Source organism: Procambarus clarkii, chromosome 52, assembly GCF_040958095.1.
Source record: "Procambarus clarkii isolate CNS0578487 chromosome 52, FALCON_Pclarkii_2.0, whole genome shotgun sequence".
NCBI lineage: Eukaryota > Metazoa > Arthropoda > Malacostraca > Decapoda > Cambaridae > Procambarus > Procambarus clarkii.
The window spans coordinates 2,305,266-2,325,596 of NC_091201.1; the positions used below are offsets into that span (position 1 = coordinate 2,305,266).

The window sequence follows — 20,331 nt, forward strand, 5'->3', positions numbered from 1 at the left end:
TATTAGAAAGAACTTTTTTAGTGTCAGAGTGGTTGACAAATGGAATGCATTAGGGGGTGATGTGGTGGAGGCTCACTCCATACACAGTTTCAAGTGTAGATATGACAGAGCCCGATAGGCTCAGGAATCTGTACACCTGTTGATTGACGGTTGAGAGGCGGGACCAAAGAGCCAGAGCTCAACCCCCGCAAACACAACTAGGTGAGTACAACTAGGTGAGTACTAACACACACACAATTTCTGACTAGTCTTAGAGCTCAAGCAAAATTTGCAGTGAAATTTAATTAGTAAATTTTAAACAAAGAAATGTATCTAGTGATTGAGGTATACGATGAAAAATTTAAGTAATTTGAGAGTTAACGTAATTACTATACATGTATATAATATAACTTTACTAAGGTAAGGTGCTGCTGATAAGAATTTATATTGATGGAATTATTTCTGAATACAGTACTGTAGTACTAAAAAGAACATTTTTCAGGATAAATGTTTGTGAAAGGTATCAGAGGATACAAATATGGGGGAATGATAGTTCACAGCCACTATGTGCTTTACACTATAAACAAAAAGCTATTGTGAACGATTCTACAGTGTATGAAGAGGTGAAAATGATTTACTTGAACTTCACAAGTGGCTAGTTGACTAGCATATTCGATTTAGTGTAGATAATACATGATTTCCACATGGAATGTAATAATGCTTATCACAGTTAACAATTTTGAAAATAAAGTAGACTCCCATATCTGTGTGGCATGATTTTGCATATTATATTTCTGTGAAAATCTTGATTTCATCCCCGAAAAATTCATGAAAATTTTGGCCAAAACTAAGAATTCTTTGCAGCGGAATGTGAGCAGACTTATTTTGCTAAATACCTGTACTATGTGAGCTGGCTGTCAGGGGGCCTGACGGCTGAGTGGACACCGCTCGGGATTCATAGTCCTTAGGTTCCGGGTTCGATCCCCAGCAGAGGCGGAAACAGATGGGCAAAGTTTCTTTCACCCTGATGTCCCTGTTCACCAAGTCATAAGTAGGTACCTGGGAGCTAGACAGCTGCTACAGGCTGCTTCCTGGGGGTGTGTAACATAAAGGAGGCCTGGTCGAGGACTGGGTTGCAGGGACGCTAAGCCCTGAAAACATCTCGATATAACCTCAAGATAATAGAAGCTCACTTATCTGGACTACTGTATATTGGAAGGCCTTCCCACCGGATAAGTCAGACATCCAGTGGAGATAAGCAAAATTCCTATCCAAGGAATCCAAAAACTAACATTCACGTTTTTTGTAACACAACCAAAATAATTTGAATTTCCACACATGCACACCCAATATAATTAAAAAAATATACCAGTACTGTAATTTAAAACAGAAATTTCCAACTTACCTTATTGTAGTTCATCATCTTGATTGATATTGTACATCTGGAAATCAATAGTTCTTGAAAATTTACGTAACCTCACAACACTGCTGTACAGTACATGAGTTTGGCAAGGTCAGTTTTGACTGCCAGCTGCTGAAGCATCACTGGTTGAGGCTCTTGGCTTTCTGGTGAGGCTTCACTTTTATTCTTCACAACATTGTGCCTCGGTTTAATCCTGGAAATCCAACTGCCACTTGCCCTGAAATCAGGTATTCCAAGGCTGGCTGCAAACCTGCTTCCAGCATTTCTTATTTCTGCACCGCAAATTGTCACACGCACAGTGGGGTGCTGTGCAAGCACAGCCTCACCCAACTGAGCATAGTGTGCAGGCTTCAAAGTTTTCTATTAAACCCTCAACTAGTACAAACTCTCTCACACTCACTAGTAACTATGTATTTCATGTAGTCACCTATATGTTTCCTTATATATAGAGACAGTACTGGTGCCTATACCAAAATCCTTGGCAACACTTACAGCCAGCCGGCCATTTTCACACAATTCTATAACACACAACTTATCTTCAATGGTTAGCACAATCTTCTTCTTAACACCTCCAGAATGATTATTGCTGCTACCAGACTTGGCAAAAAAAAATGATCAAAGTTACTATGAAAACAAGAAAGTTATTTTAGAAAATGTTTCACTATTTTGTATATATCATTTTTATTCAGGTAAAAATACATTATTATTACTGTATTATTACTACTGTAATAGCACGGCACTGTGATATAACATGAGGGTTGAGAGTGCATGGCCTGTTTAGCTTGACCAGGCCTGGACTGGTCCACTTGTCGTAGGTAGGCACATTACATACGCCACCAGGCAGAAAAAGATCTCAAAATTTTAGCAGTTAACTACAGTCTTCAGCGTGTACACATAGTTTTAAGAAATTTGTATTTGTTATAATATTAGATAATATTTCTTTAACTTTTTACTGTAATGAGTTTTTCTAAAATAATTCTGGCCTATTCTATACAATATAGATCATTGTCCCATCCACATGCCTCTCATTCCTTAAACAGTCCCTCCCAACTCTTCCCTCTCTCCCGACACTCCCTACTTCGAAATCACCCTCCTAACGCCTTGATCCACTGCTGTACAGGATTAATATGGTATGGCCTGTTCCCTGTCTGCGGTATCCGACAAAATCTCCGGTTATCTAGACTGTTATCTGGGCGAAGTTTTGCCGGAAAAATATCTGGACACAATTTTGGCCGGATAACCCAAATATCCAGATTAGCAGAATTTGGATAAGTGAGCTCATACAGTATTGTATGGGTGGCTTTCATATAATGGGTGGCATTCTTAATAGGAACTTAATATTTTTACAGCACTTATGATAAAATCAGTTGGAGAAATGTGTGGGCTTTGATCCTGTGTTCAAGAGAATATAAGATGCATGCTTTAACCCACTCGGCCACGAAAGGACAAAAGCTATTCAACCCAGAACTACAGGGTCCTACAGCTGTTGCCACAACCAGGTTTTACAAACAGCCCGCCTACACTCTGGCATGTGGGTAATGGAGTTCATCAAACCCCTCTTCCTCACTTCAGAACACAAAGAAATCACAATGGTGTGATACATCAATGAAAAAATCAGTTGGAGCAATGTGGGGATTGTTTATTATTATTATTAGTTCATTCTCACACCGCGGACCCCACGCATGTGAGGCTGAAGCTCTATCGAGGGCAGATAGAGCTCTATCAAGCACGGGCAGACGTAGACAGGGCGGACATGTGGGGGTCTGCGGTTCGAGTCTCCTAGAGCCCAGGTAAATGAAATGTTTTTCATGGAAATGTGGATGATAAATTATTATTTATTATCATTATTGTAATTATTATCATTATCATCATTATCATTATCATCATTATCATCATTATCATCATTATCTTCAATATTATTCAAACTTGTGGAACAATCTGCCTGTTGATACTACTGAAGCAAAGATGACAATGCTGTATTTTAAAATACAAGTGGAAAAGCTTACTAAATAATATGGGCGCCCTGCACCTGTCAAACTACTTTAAGATTTAGAAATTGAAATGCTGCTTTTGTGCAAATTCTGAAGTAACTATGTATTCTGTAGGTTTGAGTGTGTTCCTGGCATCATGTAACCACCAAGAGGGTTGGGTCGGGCTGGCAGAGACAAACGCAAAGCAGTATGGTCAGCTCGCAGATTTACTTCTTGGCTACATTCCCCGTTATGCTCAGCAAGAAGAGTCATATGCCACTGCACTGTCTCTTAAATATCTTGCCAAGCATCACTTTACAGTAAGCCAGTAATTTGATAAGTGTGGTAACATTTGCATGTACACATTTATATACAAGTGCATGTTGAGTATATCATCCATCTACATGTATATATACACATGAGCTTGGTTTCTGCAAACATGTACAGGCATAGTAGCATTCCCATATTCAGCTTAAACCCATTTTCCCTATGTTGGGGAAAGGAAGCCTGGAGAGAAGGGAATTAGGGAACCACAGCCCCAAACCCTACACTCCCAGAGGAGAGGGAACTGGTGAACTCTCCACAAGCAGTTCAGCAGCCCCAGTGAGAGGAGCATCACCTCCACCTTCCACTCAATAGAAGTCCTACCTGCCCCAAACCTTACCAGTCCCCCCACTAAATGCCCACCCAGTCCACCCTCCCCCACTCTCCAAGTTTTCCCTTCTCCCCCCCGCCCCACTCCCAAGTCCTCTCTTCTCTCCCACCCCCTAAAGCCCTCCATTCTTCTCCCCAAAACCCTTCCTTCTTCCCCACCCCACAAAACCCTTCCTTCTTCCCCACCCCACAAAGCCCTCCTTTCTCCCCCACCCCCCAAAGCCCTCTCTTCTCCCCGCCCCCAAAAGCCCTCCCTTCTCCCCCATCCCCCAAAGCCCTCCCTTCTTCCCCATCCCCCAAAGCCCTCCCTTCTTCCCCATCCCCCAAAGCCCTCCCTTCTTCCCCATCCCCCAAAGCCCTCCCTTCTTCCCCATCCCCCAAAGCCCTCCCTTCTTCCCCATCCCCCAAAGCCCTCCCTTCTCCCCCATCCCCCAAAGCCCTCCCTTCTCCCCCATCCCCCAAAGCCCTCCCTTCTCCCCCATCCCCCAAAACCCTCCCTTCTCCCCCATCCCCCAAAGCCCTCCCTTCTCTTCTCCCCCATCCCCCAAAGCCCTCCCTTCTCTCCTACCCCTCCCCAAAGCCCTCCCATCTCTCCCACCCTCCAAAGCCCTCCCTTCTCCTCACCCCCCCCAAGCCATCCCTTCTCCTCACCCCCCCCCCCCCCCCCAAGCCATCCCTTCTCCCCCACCCCCTTGAACCATGCCCCACCACAACATCCTCTGAACCCGTGTTAAGTATCGCACAGCATATCAACCCCACCTATGCGTCCCAGTCCATGGAGCAACTGTCTGCACCAAAGGAACAGCCAGCATGAGTAACTGAGGATGGAGAGACAAAAATAAGCTTGAAAGTGCTGTACATAAACATAGATGGGATTACAAACAAAATAAGAGCTTGTAGAAAGAACACAAAAGAAAACCCCGATATAATAGCACTCGCAGAAACAAAACTCTTAGGCATCATAACAAATTCAGTGTTTCCACAGGACTACTATTCAGTAAGGAAAGAGAGGGAGGGAAGAGGAGGAGGAGTGGCTCGGCTGATAAGGCAGGCATAGAATTTCAAAGTGATGGACATCTCAGGATGTGATGATTTCAGAGACTATAGAGCAGGCACTATGACAATGGTAGGACCAAGGATAATGGCAGTAGTAATATATAACACCCTGTTAAATGACAGAAAACCCAGACAGGAGTATGACAGGAACAACATGGCAACTAATAACATAATAGAGAGCGGCTTTTATTGCTTGCAGGAAGAAATCTAAACTGTTGATCATGGATGACTTCAACCCTGAAAAGATAGACTGGGAAAATAGAGAACCACATGGACAGAAACATGGAGAGCTAAACTATTAGACATGACAACAAGAAACTTTCTATGCCAACATGTGAAGGGGCCCAACTAGAATGAAAGGGAATGATGAACCAGCCAGACCTGATCTGATATTCACCTGGAACAAGTCAGACATAAAGGAAGTCAAATTAGCACTCCCATAGGCATGAGTGACTACAGTGTCCTAACATTTGAGTATCTGGTGGAAGTAGCATTAACCCATCCAAGGAATGGACCGAAAGGTAAAAGGCTGGAATACCGAAGGGGAAACTATAAGATTAGAAGATTTCTAACAGGAATACCATGGAAGACAGAACTCGGTGGAAAGTCTGCACAAGGCATGATGGACTACATCATCCAGAAGTGTCAGGAGGCAGAAAACAGGTACTCAATAAGATTCCAGGAAGTCTTTACAATACAGTAAGGGAAAAGACTGAACTAAGAGGGGCGGCAATAAACCAAGCAGTCTTGGAAGATATTGAAATTACCAGAGATAAGGTTAGGAGGTATCTGCATGATATAGAAGTGACTATAGAACAAATAGAGATATTCTATCTCTATATATCTGACTCTATCTATAGAGAGAGAGAGGGTTCTATCTCAAATAGACACTAATTAACAAATAGAATACTTCTGTATGTATATAAGTGACTGAGGTTGTTGGACCTGATGGAATCTCACCATGTATGCTAAAAGAGGGGGAGGGGGGAAGTAGAAGCACTTTGCATGCCACAGTCTATGATATATAACAAGTCACTGGAAATGGGAGCCCTACCAGAGAGTTGGATGCCAGCTAATGTAGTACCAATCTACAAAAGGGGATAGGCAGGAGGCCCTGAACTACAGGCTGGTGGCCTTAACTTCTATACCATGCAAGATGATGGAGAAGATCATGAGAAAAAGCCTGGTAGCACATCTGGAGAGAAGCGACTTTGTAACATGTCACCAGCATGGGTTCATGGAAGGCAGGTCGTGTCTCACATGTTTAATAAAATTCTATGACCAAGCAACAAGCATTAACCACTGAACTGCTCTGCCTCCAAATACTGTATGGCAACCTCCTGGTGCGCAGGAAATAAATTCTTCCCCAAAAATTATTTTCTCTTCTTATATTGTTAAAATGGGAAACATCTGATCATGGGAAACTACCAAAAAAATATTGTATGTGACATACTTTAGCTGCAATAGAGCTGGGAAGTTCATCGTTTTTTTTAAAGGCTGAAAAAAAGGCATATGCCTTTTTCAAAGGCGTATGCAAGGCTGGCGAACATAAGAACTGCCTTCAGAAACTTGTGTAAGGAGTCATTCAGAATCTTGTATACCTCATATGTCAGACCAATACTGTAATATGAGACCCAAGCATGGTGTTCACATCTAGTCGGACACTAAACGAAGTCAGAAAAGGTTCAGAGGTATGCCACCAGGCTAGTCCCCGAGCTGAGGGGAATGAGCTATGAGGAAAGATTACTGGAACTGAACCTCATGCCATTTTAAGACAGAAGAGTTAGGGTAGACATGATCACTACCTACAAAATTTTCAGAGGAATTGACAGGGTAGATAAAAATAAACTGTTTGACATGGGTGGTATGCGAACAAGGGGACACAGGTGGAAACTGAGTACCCAAATGAGCCACAGGGACGTTAGAAAGAACTTTATCAGTGTCAGAGTAGTTAACGGATGGAATGCATTAGGCAGTGATGTGCTGGAAGCAGACTCTATACACAGTTTCAAGTGTAGATATGATAGAGCCCAGGGGCCAGATTCACGAAGCAGTTACACAAGAACTTACGAACGTGTACATCTTTTCTCAATCTTTGGTGGCTTTGTTTACATTTATTAAACAGTTTACATGCATGAAAACTTCCCAATCAACTGTTGTTATTGTTATAAACAGCCTCCTGGTGATTCAGAGCTCATTAACTGTCTAATAATTGTAAACAAAGCCGCCAAAGACTGAGAAAAGATGTACATGTTCGTAAGTACTTGTGTAACTGCTTCGTGAATCTGGCCCCAGTAGGCTTGGGAATCTGTATCAGTTGATTAACAGTTGAGAAGGGGGGATCAAAGAGCCAGAGCTGAACCCCCATAAGCACAACAAGGTGAGTACAACAACTAAGTAGGTATAAATTGCCATCCACACTTCCGTGGAAATAAACATTCCATTTAACTGGGCTGTATGGATCTTGAACCGTGGACCCCACGCATGTGAGGCCGAGAGCGTCGGCCTCATTGATAGAGAGTCGGTCTCACACGCACGGGGTCCACGGTTCGAGACCAGCCCAGGTAAATGGAACTAGGTGAGCACTTTACAGACAACTGGAGGATTCACAGAAAACAAGGCCTTTAAATTGCCAGAAGAGTACAAACTTGTCTTTTAAGCTAGTTTGGAACATGGGAGTATTAAGATGCCTATTTTGAGGGCTACTTCAAAGTTCAAGCCTGAGAGGGAGAGGGTGCAAACACTTGGGGTTTGTAAGTATGACATCATAATATAATTATGCCCTGAATTATGGGTAAATGATAGGGGAGTGTAGGTAGATGTATTACATAGGTTAGTAATGATACTGTACCTGTAAAGTGAACATTCACTTAGATCAAAATCCAAGACCCACATGAATTACAGGGATATCAGAAAGAACTTCATTGTTAGATTTGTAAATAAGTGGAATTGATTAGACAGTGGTTAATGTTAACCCAATACACAATTTTAAATGCAAATATGAAAAGAAAGAAATGCATGAGAACTAAGTTATTGCATTGAACTACAAAGATACAAATGAACATAAGATAATAAGAGGTTGAGTTACAAATGGATGAGGGTTGCATTTCCAATTTATAATTGTTAAATGTGATTTTTCTGTTTCAGAATGTACTAGAAGAGATGAGTAATGTTCTCCAGTACATCGACTGTGACAGCATATCTCAAATGGTATTACAGATGACAGAACAGGTGAGAAATATATTCTTAAGGATGTTGCATAAATTTGACTTTACTGTATCTGTTGAATAATGAAGATTATAGGAGTTTGGAGGGGGGGTGTAAAGTGTTGAGCTACTTTACTCTTCACCCGAGTGCTTGGGGGGTCTTACATAAAACTTGAACTGGCTTCAGGAGAGACCTCCAGACTTCCTGTGATTTCAGTAGAAATCTGGTTGTATGACTTTTAACAAGTCAGTGATAGTACAGTAGTAGAGTATGTGGCTGGCAATGCCTTGGTCACAAGTTCGCATCACCTCACAGCCCAGTGAGTCCCAGAAAATCCCGGTAGATTTTCTCAATGATGTATATCACGTTAGTGTGATTTTGTGTGTATTCCCATTATTTTTTTATCTTTGAGTGACCATCTCTGGTGGCCATTATTTTTTTATCTTTGAGTGACCATCTCTGGTGGCCATTATTTTTTTATCTTTGAGTGACCATCTCTGGTGGCCATTATTTTTTTATCTTTGAGTGACCATCTCTGGTGGCCTTACTGATGACAGGAAGCTTGTGAAAAGTCCCTTCATTATTCCTGAAGATTTTTTCCTGCTGCATTTACAGCTTTGTTGGGTAGGCAGTTCCATAAGCTTACCCTTTTGGCAGAAAACAGCATCATCATTCCTTACTCTGGCCTAACAGAACACAACATACTCTGATTATCCATTTCTACCAAATTTACTCAAGATTTATCATGCTTATGTATCACCTGTGTTTTGTTGATTTTGTAATATTAGTACATGTATCCTCTGTTTCTAAATGTAGCAGTCATTGAGGTAATGAAGAGGGAGTTGTGGAGGCTAATAAGAGGGCTAGTTCAGAAATAGAGCATCAAGTGTAATGAAATGCCTCTTTCAGGGTAGCACCTCAGTTGCTCCCCCATTTCTGCCTTGTGTTCCCAAACTTCTCTATACCGTATCAACAGATTTTTCTTTGTCTCTGGAGTGGTGTCCACCTTACTCCTGAACCTAAGAAACAGATGACTTCTAGCTTATGTTAACAGGCCGAGAGCTTTCCCTTCTCACTGCTCATGGTAAGCCTTACCTACTAGTTTTCCCTGGAACCATGACCTGCCAATCGATTAACAACCAGGTACCCAATTACTGCTGGGTGATCAGAGGATTGTGAAAAGTTAAGGATTGACACCCAGACAATCCTCCCTGGCCAGGATAAATTGCTTGAACGTCAATCCTTAGCTGTTTGTCTCTGTTCACCTAGCAGTAACTGGGTACCTGGCTGTTAATTTTATTTATTATTTTTATTTATTTATATATACAAGAGTTCTTACATTCTTGTACAGCCACTAGCATGCATAACATTTCAGGCAAGTCTTTAATCCTAGTTTTCACACACACACATCCCCAGGAATCAGCCCGTAGCAGCTGTCTAACTCCTAGGTACCTATTTACTGCTAGGTGAACAGGTGCATTAGGGTGAAAGAAACTGTCCATTTGTTTCCACCTCCACCTGGGATCGAATCCAGACCCTTACGACTACGAACCCAAAGCACTGTCCACTCAGCCATCAGGCCCCAGATTGGCAGATTTATCGATTGGCAGGTCGTGTTTCGAAGAAACTAGTGGGTAAAGCTTACCAGGAGCTATGGGAAAGGAAAGCTCCCAGCCTGCTATCAGGAATCAGAAGGTGTCCATTCCTATACTCACCTGTGCGTAAAAAAAAAAAAATTAAACTGCCTCTAGATGGAGGCCTGAGGGAGGCTTGTATTTATTTGGCAATTCAGTGGTACTGATTATTACTGTTTTTTATTTATCTGCATTTTAGCAGATGGTTCATCTTGGTAGTGAGTTGATTTTAGATTCTTACATTCTCCCTTCTCCATTAATGGGGCAAGACAGTTTGTAAAGGTCTTTGGTCCTGGTGGGTTGAAAGTCACTAGGAGTCTGGCATATTCAAGTGTCTTAAATGTGCCAGTGACAAGCTATTGGGAGACTACTGAGGGCATGCCCAAAGGTATTTTGATTACACTTAGTGATCTATTTGTACCGAGTCAGTTTGATTAGTTGAGAATTCCTTGAAAATCCAGACCCCCTTATCCTGATGTAGTTTTGTCTGGTGGCAAAATTGTTTCAGATTTTTCAGATTTCTTCAGTATTGAAGTCTGTATTTTAAAAATACTGCACTGTACTGTATGTTAGTTTTTGACTGAATTTGCATCAATATTCATGTGCAGTTCTTTCGTAAAATTTAATAGTGTATACATTTTTCAGGTGTCATTTTACCTACACAGTGTAGAGCAGGTGCAGTTGCCACAAGCAGGAATCAACAGTGATGAACTTGTTCAACAACATGCAGTAAGTTTTGGAGTATTGACTTTACTAATTCAAGTATAGGTTAGAAAAACATATGAATGAGTTTGGATGATACAGATGAGGGCTGTCACATGGGTCAATAGGCCTTCTGCAGTTTACTTTATTCTTGTGTTCTTTTTCATTGACATTTCTTTTATTCAATAGTTTTTTATTTTTGGCTAAGGTAAATTAGCATTTTGTCTTCAATGGTAAAAGTCAATGATGTGTTGTTATCATGTTTAGAATTCTTTCTCTCCCTAACCCTCTTTCTTTCCTCTGCCATTTCACATTATCTTATTCCTCTTCCTTTCCCCAGCTTCTTCCATTCCATTTTGGTCTCTTTACCCTCTGGCTCTGTCTCTTCATGTCTCTTTCCGACATGCCACGTTCTCTTTTGTTCCCGGAAGTGAACGTGTCCCAGTTACTTGCTGCTGCTGCTGGTGAAACCTTTTAACTGCTGAATTAGGGTTTTGTTATAGTGTGGCTTCTTCCATGCATCAGCACCAAAGGTCTGATGTGTGTAGTCTCCTGGTCAAGGTCTGGTGGTGCCTATATCTTGGGCTGTGGCACTTCCTTTGATGTCAGCTGCTGCTTCTTGGCAGCAGCAATCCTGTTCCATACTTTGAAGGGGAAAGCCCATCCTGGCTTTTACCATGGGCCCTTTCATGGTACACTCTCTCTTGATAATGGGATGAGGGGATGGATGGCCCAGTTTTCTCAGGCTTTGTCTCCCAATACCTGGAAATTCCAGGTGGTGTTCAGAAGCCTTCGGTGTTGGTGGTCCTCCCCAAATCTTTCTGGTGTAGTAGGTCCTGGCTTAGCCATCTGCTCTGCACCTCTGTTGGGTCCTCACTGACGTTGTTGGATGTGGTTGTGGTTGAGATGACCCTGTCCTTATGGTGGGCATCACGCTTATTAGGAGTTTCTGCGAAGGACTTGTTGGAACCACATTTCATTCTTGACCTCTTGGCTCTGAATCTCTTTATTTTCTGTCACTGTTCCACATGAGCACCCTTCGTAAGGTTTGTTTGGTTCTATTGTCAGGTATCTGGCTGGTGTTCTTGGACTACCTGGGGGGACAAGTCAATTGACAAACCATCTTCACCTAGAGTTCAGGGACTAGCTGGGATTTTGTTTCGGGCATCCATTGTTTCTTTCCAGGCCTTTCCTGTCCAACTACTTGGGCTGGATGGTAGAGTGACGGTCTTGCTTCATGCAGGTCGGCATTCAATCCCTGACCGATTAAGTGGCTGGACACCATTCCATTTCCCCGTCCCATCCTAAATCCTTATCCTGACCCCTTCCAAGTGCTATATAGTCATAATGGCTTGGCACTTTTCCTTGATAATTCCCTCCTTCCAGGCCTTTTCTATGGGCTAGTCCTGACACCTGGTAATTTTCCCATTGCTGGCACATGTTGTGGTTACTCGCCTTACTCTTCAGGTGTTTTCGCATCTTGGCATACCTTGATTGCAGACTAGTTTGGTTTTTTACTTATTGGGAATCAATTTCTTCCCAGTTCTTAGAGTTTCAGGTTTCTTATTGACTGGTGAGCATACAGTTTGGTTCCATCACTTTTTCTGGCCAAGCAGGACTTGGTTTGGAATGTTTGGATAGTTGTTCCTTTTTTCCTTGTGCTGGTAAGTCAGCTATGCCTGGGGTCTTGCATCTCTCTGGCAGTGTGGAGTCTGTAGAATATTTGCAGTCTTTTGGGTGTCTGTGCAGTGGTCTGTGCTTTGCTTGCCTGGTTTCTCCACTGGGAAGTATTTGGCTGTTTGTACTCTTCCAATTTGTCTTGGGTCGTCTGTTCTGCTGTTAGTTGGACCATTGAGTGTGGTCCCCTTGGGAGTCAATGAGGGCTTCTCTGACTCCACTTTCCTCTTTTTTTTTTTTTTTTTTTTTTTTTTTTTTTTTTTTTTTTTTTTTTTTTTTTTTTTTTTTTTTTTTTTTTTTTTTTTTTTATATAGATATATACAAGAGTTGTTACATTCTTGTACAGCCACTAGTACGCATAGCGTTTCGGGCAGGTCCCTGGAATACGATCCCTGCCGAGAAGAATCATTATTACAACCAAGTACACATTTTGCTGTTGCGTTAAACAGAGGCTACAGTTAAGGATTTGCGCCCAGTAAATCCTCCCCGGCCAGGATACGAACCCATGACAAAGCGCTCGCGGAACGCCAGGTGAGTGTCTTACCACTACACCACGGAGACTGTAAAAGAGACTCTTCTAGCCTTTGGGACCATGGCATCCTCCCCCTCCTAAACTCGTGCTTTTCACCGATGTTTCAGCTCCCGTTGGGACTGCGTTCTTCACGTTTGCTTTTCTGGTCAAGGATGTTGGCTGCATCATCTACAGTGAGCTCCCATCTCAGTTTGTGTAGTGACAGCAGTTTGGTTTGCACTGCAGGGCTTTTTTTTTCTGAGGGACTTCACAGTTCCTGGGATCCCTCTGTTCTTCAGTGGTTCCTTGTCTCCCTTTGGTCATTCTCTTAACCTGTGGCATTGTCCTCTGCAGGTAGCCCAGCTTTTGGCATTTTGGAGTTTTGTTATATAAGCTTTTCCTTGTGGGGGGGGGGGCCTCTCTCCTTATTGCCTGTCTTGGTACTTGGTTCTTGGTTCATCGCCAATGCATCCTTCTGTTGGGTGTGTGCATCTTTTGGCTGCCTGCAGGTTTATGGTACTGGTTACCAATGTTTTTGTACTCACTGCCCTCTTTTCTAATACTCAAAAGACCTGTGGCCTCCTGCCACACATCAAACATAATGTGTTCAATTGCCTCCATCCTGACAGTGTTCTAAGGAGAGCTAAATCTTAACTGACCCAGTGGTTGGTCCCAACCAGTTGGGAACTGACGGTTTATGGGTTGTAGGGCATTCACAGTTAGCACGTTTCTCCTTGGCTAGTTTTGCTGTTTTTGTTTTGTTTTTTTATCCTCTCTTCCCTCCCCCCCCAACCCCAATGTTTAAACGGCTTCTCACATTCTTTTCTAAGGTAATGCCATGTCAGTGGGGTTGTTCTTTTGGCTTTTTAGTGGCTGGCCCTGCTATGGTTGTGGGTCTTTAGGCTCATTGTCTCATCCCATGCATCCTTCTGATGTTCTGCCTTTCCCAGCTTGGGTGTGGTGGTGCCTTCTCTTCTTGGTTTTCAGGTTTGGTCTCTCCTCTTCCCTGTTTTTCCCATTGTCTATGACCTTCCTTCAACTCCAGTGAGCTCCTTATCCTTTGGCCCTTTATATTCTTTAGATCATGTTATTGTATTTTCCTTATGTAATCTTCATATTTGGCTTTCCCTGTCTCTTCTGATTGTGTTCTGCTCAGTTTTGTCTCTTCAGGTTCAGCTTCCTTCTTCTCTTCTGGCAAAGAATGTGCCTTTGGCTGTTTGTGAGGTTTTGTGGTTGCCTGGTTTCTCCAGCCAGCTGTTCATTGTTCTGTGATGACAGTGTAATTACCTAAGTGTGTGTGTTACTCTTTGCATGCCCTTCGTAGATTTAAGGTGGCCATGGTGTTTGTTGGCCTCTCTCTTTGTCTCTCTCTCATGGGGTTTGGATGGCTGTGATGTTGGTAGGTTAGCTGACCCTGCTGTGTAATCTGATTGACATCTGGTTGTGATAGATAGTTGTTAAGTAGTTTGCATTGCTTTTATTAACTATCCTTGTGTTGCCAATTATCAGTATGGTGAGATTAATTTCTACTCTTAATAGCTCCCAACCCATGGATTTCATGGAGAGACCATTTTAAAGATTATTTGTCATGATTGGGCTCAGTCGACAAATGGCAGGTGTGTGAGCATTGCATTGAGTGGACTATGGCTAAAGAAAAAACTCGGGGGTCTGCTCTGAAAGGGGCATTTTGGTACTTTTTACACGTTATTTACTAATGCCTGTATTTTAATCTAAAAAGTATTATTTACCTGGAAATCATTTGTGTTCTACTGTGTAAATGCTATACACTACTGTTTCTTTAATTAGAACTGGGGTGATAAACCACTGAAGGAAATTATAGAAGATGCCTTGACCCGTGGGTGTGTGAAGTCTGCAGAAGGTTATCTTCAGCTGAAACCCTGGGTGTATGGCACAGTGTCCACAACTTGTGTTATTGCCACTTGCATCGCTATTGCAAGAGAGAAAACATCTGAAGATGCTCGACTCAAATTTATGTTAAATATTGTAAGTTTCCACTTCCACTTTAAGTGGGCTTTATAGTTATAAATTTTGTAGAATAACTTTTGAGACTTGAAAATATATATTGTTAACAATGAGACAAAGGTAAAGTGAATAGATGTTTAACCTTTTGTTACAAACTTTAACTGTACAGGGTTTAGATTTAGTTAAATTCCAGAGAGTGAGCTGTCTCGAGCTGAGACCTGACCCAGAGTGTGAATACCCAATGAAAGGATCATTTTGTAACTTGGGTTTGTTTTTTCATAATAATTAAGATGCAGGTGAGAAGGGGTTGAAAGTGGCCCATCCTAATAACAACTGACCTGAAACAGCTCCATTTAGTAGTCACTTCCCTGTTTGGGAATTAAATGCACAATATTTTCCATAACTCTCAACTGATAACATTTAAGCTTTTCTGGAAATAATTTTCCTTTACTTCCAGTGTTAAAACTGCACTTCTCAAAATTATTCATGCATTTGAAATCTAATTATACCATGAAAGGTTATGTTGTTGTTACCTGAGGGGGCGATGATGATCGAGGGATCGGATGCGCCCCAATAAAAGATTAATGAGTGAAATTGAAGGATACAGTGACCCTCAACATTTGAAAATGAATACTCTACACACAAATTTGGAATGTGCATTGACAGCACTTGGTGGGAGAGGACATAAATGTGACCGGAGAAACATGACTCTTATGATGAATCAGCTAACGTGCAGTGAATAATGATAAAAAGACTTTGTTGTTTGGAAGACATCAACAGGATTAAGAAGCATTATTGTGTTGGAACCTTCACATTAGTATTGCAGTGTTCTTACTGGTATAGGCACCTTTATTGAATTGGAACCTTCACATTAGTATTGTAGTGTTCTTATCAGTATAGGCACTGTTATTGTATTGGAACCTTCACATTAGTATTGTAGTGTTCTTATCAGTATAGGCACTGTTATTGTATTGGAACCTTCACATTAGTATTGTAGTGTTCTTATCAGTATAGGCACCGTTATTGTATTGGAACCTTCACATTAGTATTGTAGTGTTCTTATCAGTATAGGCATCTTTATTGTGTTGGAACCTTCACATTTTGTGGTGAAGTAGGTCTCCAGTTATGAGAAGTGATGCAACAGGTTGTTAAATGTTGTTTATTCATTTACAGGATAGTGGCTACAATGAAGTATTGAGACAGATGCTGAACTCGAGTGATGATCAGTTTGAGGTGTTGTTTCTAGGAAGAGTGCTAGACATTAGAGGCCTACTGAGTGATGTTGAAACCCTGGCAGTCAAGCTGGTGGTGACCATACATAAAACACTGCCAGATCTTCTTACACTTCCCCCTCAGTAAGTAGCGCCTCAGTGAGTAGTTCCTCGATGAGCCTATGAATAGTGCCTTGGTGATTTATGCCTCGTTGAGTATTGCCTCAGTAGTTCATAAGTGAGTAGTTCCTCAGAGATTAGTAATGCTGTGATTAGTGCCTGTGTGAGTTTGTGAGTCGAAGTATGTTTGAGAGTTAGTCGCAATTCAGGGTAGGGTAGATTATGGTATGGTAAGGTAGAGTTAGGGTAGATTATGGTATGGTAAGGTAGAGTACATTTAGTAACATGGGGTTAATGTGTACAAGGTTAGATTAGGTTGGGGTAAGTTAGTTGAAGATGGGTTCTTATGGTGTCATATTTTGTATTTTTACATCTGAGATTTGATTACAGTGGTCTTCTTTGGTGTGCCAGTAATACACTGTTGAATATGTGAGTGTGTGGTTTATGAGTTTTTCAGTCAGTGCCAGGTCATTGGGAGGTTTGTACAGCTGGGGGGGTTTGTACAGCTGGGGGTTTCTTACTCTTGGTACCAGTGGTTGGAGTTTGTGGCAAGGCAGCTTGGGGAGTGACTTTCGTGAGGTGTACTAAGGAGTCATTTAGGAATTTTTCCATCATCAGTTCAAATGATGTGTATCCAGCAATGGTAGCTGTGTTAGGGCAGATTTCATTGTCTGTAGATGTCGATGGGGTGTCTGTTGGGTCAGCCTCAGGAATGGGTTAGATTGCTTGTCCAAAGAATTTAGTTAGGAGTTGGTCCAGCATCTTCTAGTGCATTTTCAATGTGAGTGACAAGAGCGTCAACAAGATCGGGACTCAGTTGTACATTTTTGTGGAAGAGGATTGGACTCTGGGGGTGTAGGATTGTCAGTGACAGACATATCAGGAACAGGTACGAGCAAAGGTTGTGGTTGAGCGTGAGGTAGTGGTTGGCGTTGGACTGAGTTAGGTTGTTTTAATGCACTACTGTATTGCAGATTGGTGGTAGGGAAAACCTTAGTTTTTGCTGCTATGTATGGAGTATATTGTTTGAATGTAATGTCATGATTGCCACCACAGTTTGAGCAGGTGAGTATATCTGATGCACAGTCTTGTGTGTAATGGGTATCAGAGCATTTCCCACATTTAATGTCATTGGTGCAGCCTTTTCAGGTATGGTTGAAATCTTTACATATGAAGCACTGAGTGGGACGGGGTACGTACACCTCTAGTTTATGGAGGAAGCCGTTAAACCAAACCTGATCAGGGGGAAAGTAGTCTAGAAAAGTAAGCAGGGCAGTGCCTGTATCACTCAGTTCTCAGTTTGTTCTTCGCATTCATTTTTTCACTCCGAAGATTGGAATGCCATCTGCCTTAAGTTGTGCCTTGATGTCCTCTGCACTAATGTCTACAACATGTCGGATTACATGTTTCGCTAATCGGTTACCTAGTGGTTTGTAGCATTTGACTTTGTATCTACAGATGTCAGTAACGCCTGAAAGCTCTAGTTCCTTGCTGTGTTTGTGGTCCACTGCGATTAAGTTCCTATGTTAGGTCTAATATCATGTACTTTGGTCTTAAATATACAGTGTTGGGAATGGCATGTGTCCTGCTATTTCCTAAAACACTTTTATCTTCGTCATCAAAAGCAATGATGAAAGCTTGCAAACCAGGAGAACTTATCCTACCTTGGTTGAGCAGTAGATGTTGATACTCAGGCCACATGGGGTCGTGGTGGTCTCTGTTTACCTCTGTATGATGGCAGCATTGTGCCTCTAATCTGTTTGCCTAACTGGGATGTTTACTGTCCAGGAAAACTTCCTTTGGATTCTCCTCTAAGACCGTGTGCCCATCTCGATATAAATGTGTGCCATAGCCATGGTAGAGCGACCATGGCTACCATCCCATTCCAAATCTTTATCCTCATCCCTCCATTCCAAATCTTTATCCTCATCCCTTCCAAGTGCTATATAATTGTAATGATTTGGCACTTTCTCCTGATAATTCCCTTCTCTTCCCCCATTCCGTCCTGTTTGTCCCAACCTACCCTATGCTTCTCCTAGGGCACGTTGGGTTAAAAGTAAGGTAGGATCACTGACTGTCGCCTCCTGAACTACACAGCCAGAGCTTTCACCTAGTTACAGTTTGGAGTAGCAACCAGGCAGCCAACTATTTATTCAAATTTATTGGTGTCTTTAAAACTGGGTTTAAAGGTTTCAGTTTAGGCAAAACCACTGCAGATTTGACACTTGTCAAATCTTGTCGAGTGATAACGTCTCAGTCAGGTACATTGTAGAGGATATGAATATACAGATAAAGCAAACAAAATATATTAACAAATAGTAACAAGCTCTAGCTCATAACCAAGAGGTTATCCTTGCCTGATATAGATTGTACAATGATTGTAGTACAATGCAGATGATGAGTCACAATAATGTGGCTGAATAAATGATGACCAAACCACAACTTAGAAGATGGAAAAACGATGAAGTTTTGGTCCGTCCTGGACCATTATCGAGTCGTTCACACGTTTGATAATGGTCCAGAATGGACCGAAACTTCATTTCTCCATCTTCAGAAATGTGGTGTAGTCACTGTAGTACAGTACATGTATTTCACATGTTGTAACTTGTCATTAGAAAGTAACATATTACTAGTACTTTCCCTATTTCAATAGGAGGTGGACAGAACTGGTGGCTATGGGTGATGCTTCTTCAGTCGTGTCGGCTCCAGTGACAGTGGGACAAGTGACGCAATGGACACCACTGGCCATAATGCTGATTCTCACTGATCTTTATGCTTATACTGGAGGTCAGCTACTATCCTTATGTAGGCCTACTAGTGCTAGTACTGCATGTATATAATATGTTCAGCAGTGGAGCATTTATTTACATGCCAAATCTTAATCTTTTTAACTTTCTCTTCTGAGTTAATGTTATTGTACTTGCTGTTGGTTATGAATTATATTTTATATTGTTCCTCTCTCTTTTTTTCTGAGCTGATTCTTCCCCATCCTGTGAAAGAAAGCAAGAAATGAGGTTTATGATTCATTTATGTACTGGCATAACTATTTCAAATACAGTACTTAAGATGGAATTACATTGTGGTATGGTAATGGGTAGTTATAGCTGATTTTGAATTTACATAAATGAAAGAGGCATTTTCAGTAGAAATATCTTTCTTCTATCTTTTATCAGATTTTTGTTCAGTATATTGAATGCCTCATCGTTTAGGCTTAAAATCGATAACACCTCTGCTTTATCACATAGTAGTAGTTTCAGAGCATTATATGACTGAGTACTGGGAAGATGGGACACTATGAGCATAGCTCTCATCCTGTAAAAACACTTAGGAAATTACACACACACTCACACACACACACACACACACGCATGCACACAGGGAAAGGGAAGGTACTCCATTGGATAAGAGAGTACCTAAGCATCAGAAGACAGCGAGTCACTGTGAGGGGTGAGGTCTCAGATTGGCGAAACGTCACCAGTGGAGTCCCGCAGGGTTAAGTCCTTGGACCTATACTGTTTCTTATATATGTAAATGATCTCCCAGAGGGTATAGAATCGTTCCTCTCATTGTTTGCTGATGATGCAAAAATTATGAGGAGGATTAAAACAGAGGTAGATAGTAGGAGGGTACAAGATGACCTAGACAGACTGAATGAATGGTCCAACAAATGACTACTAAAGTTCAACCCAAGTAAATGCAAGGTAATGAAACCAGGCGGTGGAAACAGGAAGCCAGACACAGGATACAGAGTATTAGATGAAGTACTTCATGAAACGGATAGAGAGAAACATCTAGGAGTTGATATCACACCAAACCTGTCTCCTGAAGAGCACATAAAAATAATTACATCTGCTGCATATACGAGGCTGGTTAACATCAGAACAGCCTTCAGGAACCTGTGTAAGGAATCATTCAGAACCTTGTATACCTCATATGTAAGACCTGGAGTATGCGACCCCAGCATGGAGCCCATACCTTGTCAAGCACAAAACAAGGCTGGAAAAAGTTCAGAGGTATGCCACTAGGCTAGTCCCAGAACTAAGAGGCATGAGTTACAAGGAAAGGCTGTGTGAAATGCACCTCACGACACAGGAAGACAAAAGAGTAAGGGGAGACATGATCACTACCTACAAAATTCTCAGAGGAATTGACTGGGTAGATAAGGATAAACTGTTTAACATGGGTGGTACGCAAACAAGGGGAC

The 20,331-nt window shown here is 41.8% G+C and overlaps 1 protein-coding gene across 4 annotated transcripts in view; it reads left to right on the top strand.

Moving 5' to 3' along the window:
- Window positions 1-20,331, top strand: part of LOC123763782 (spatacsin) — a 91,071-nt gene that overhangs the window by 12,295 nt on the left and 58,445 nt on the right. For all 4 annotated transcript variants that reach the window (XM_069304261.1, XM_069304260.1, XM_069304259.1 and 1 more), the window contains exons 8-13: window positions 3,508-3,692; window positions 8,230-8,313; window positions 10,569-10,652; window positions 14,620-14,817; window positions 15,970-16,151; window positions 18,781-18,914. In XM_069304261.1, coding sequence (XP_069160362.1) covers window positions 3,508-3,692; window positions 8,230-8,313; window positions 10,569-10,652; window positions 14,620-14,817; window positions 15,970-16,151; window positions 18,781-18,914 — 867 coding nt within the window. The remainder of the gene's footprint in view (window positions 1-3,507; window positions 3,693-8,229; window positions 8,314-10,568; window positions 10,653-14,619; window positions 14,818-15,969; window positions 16,152-18,780; window positions 18,915-20,331) is intronic.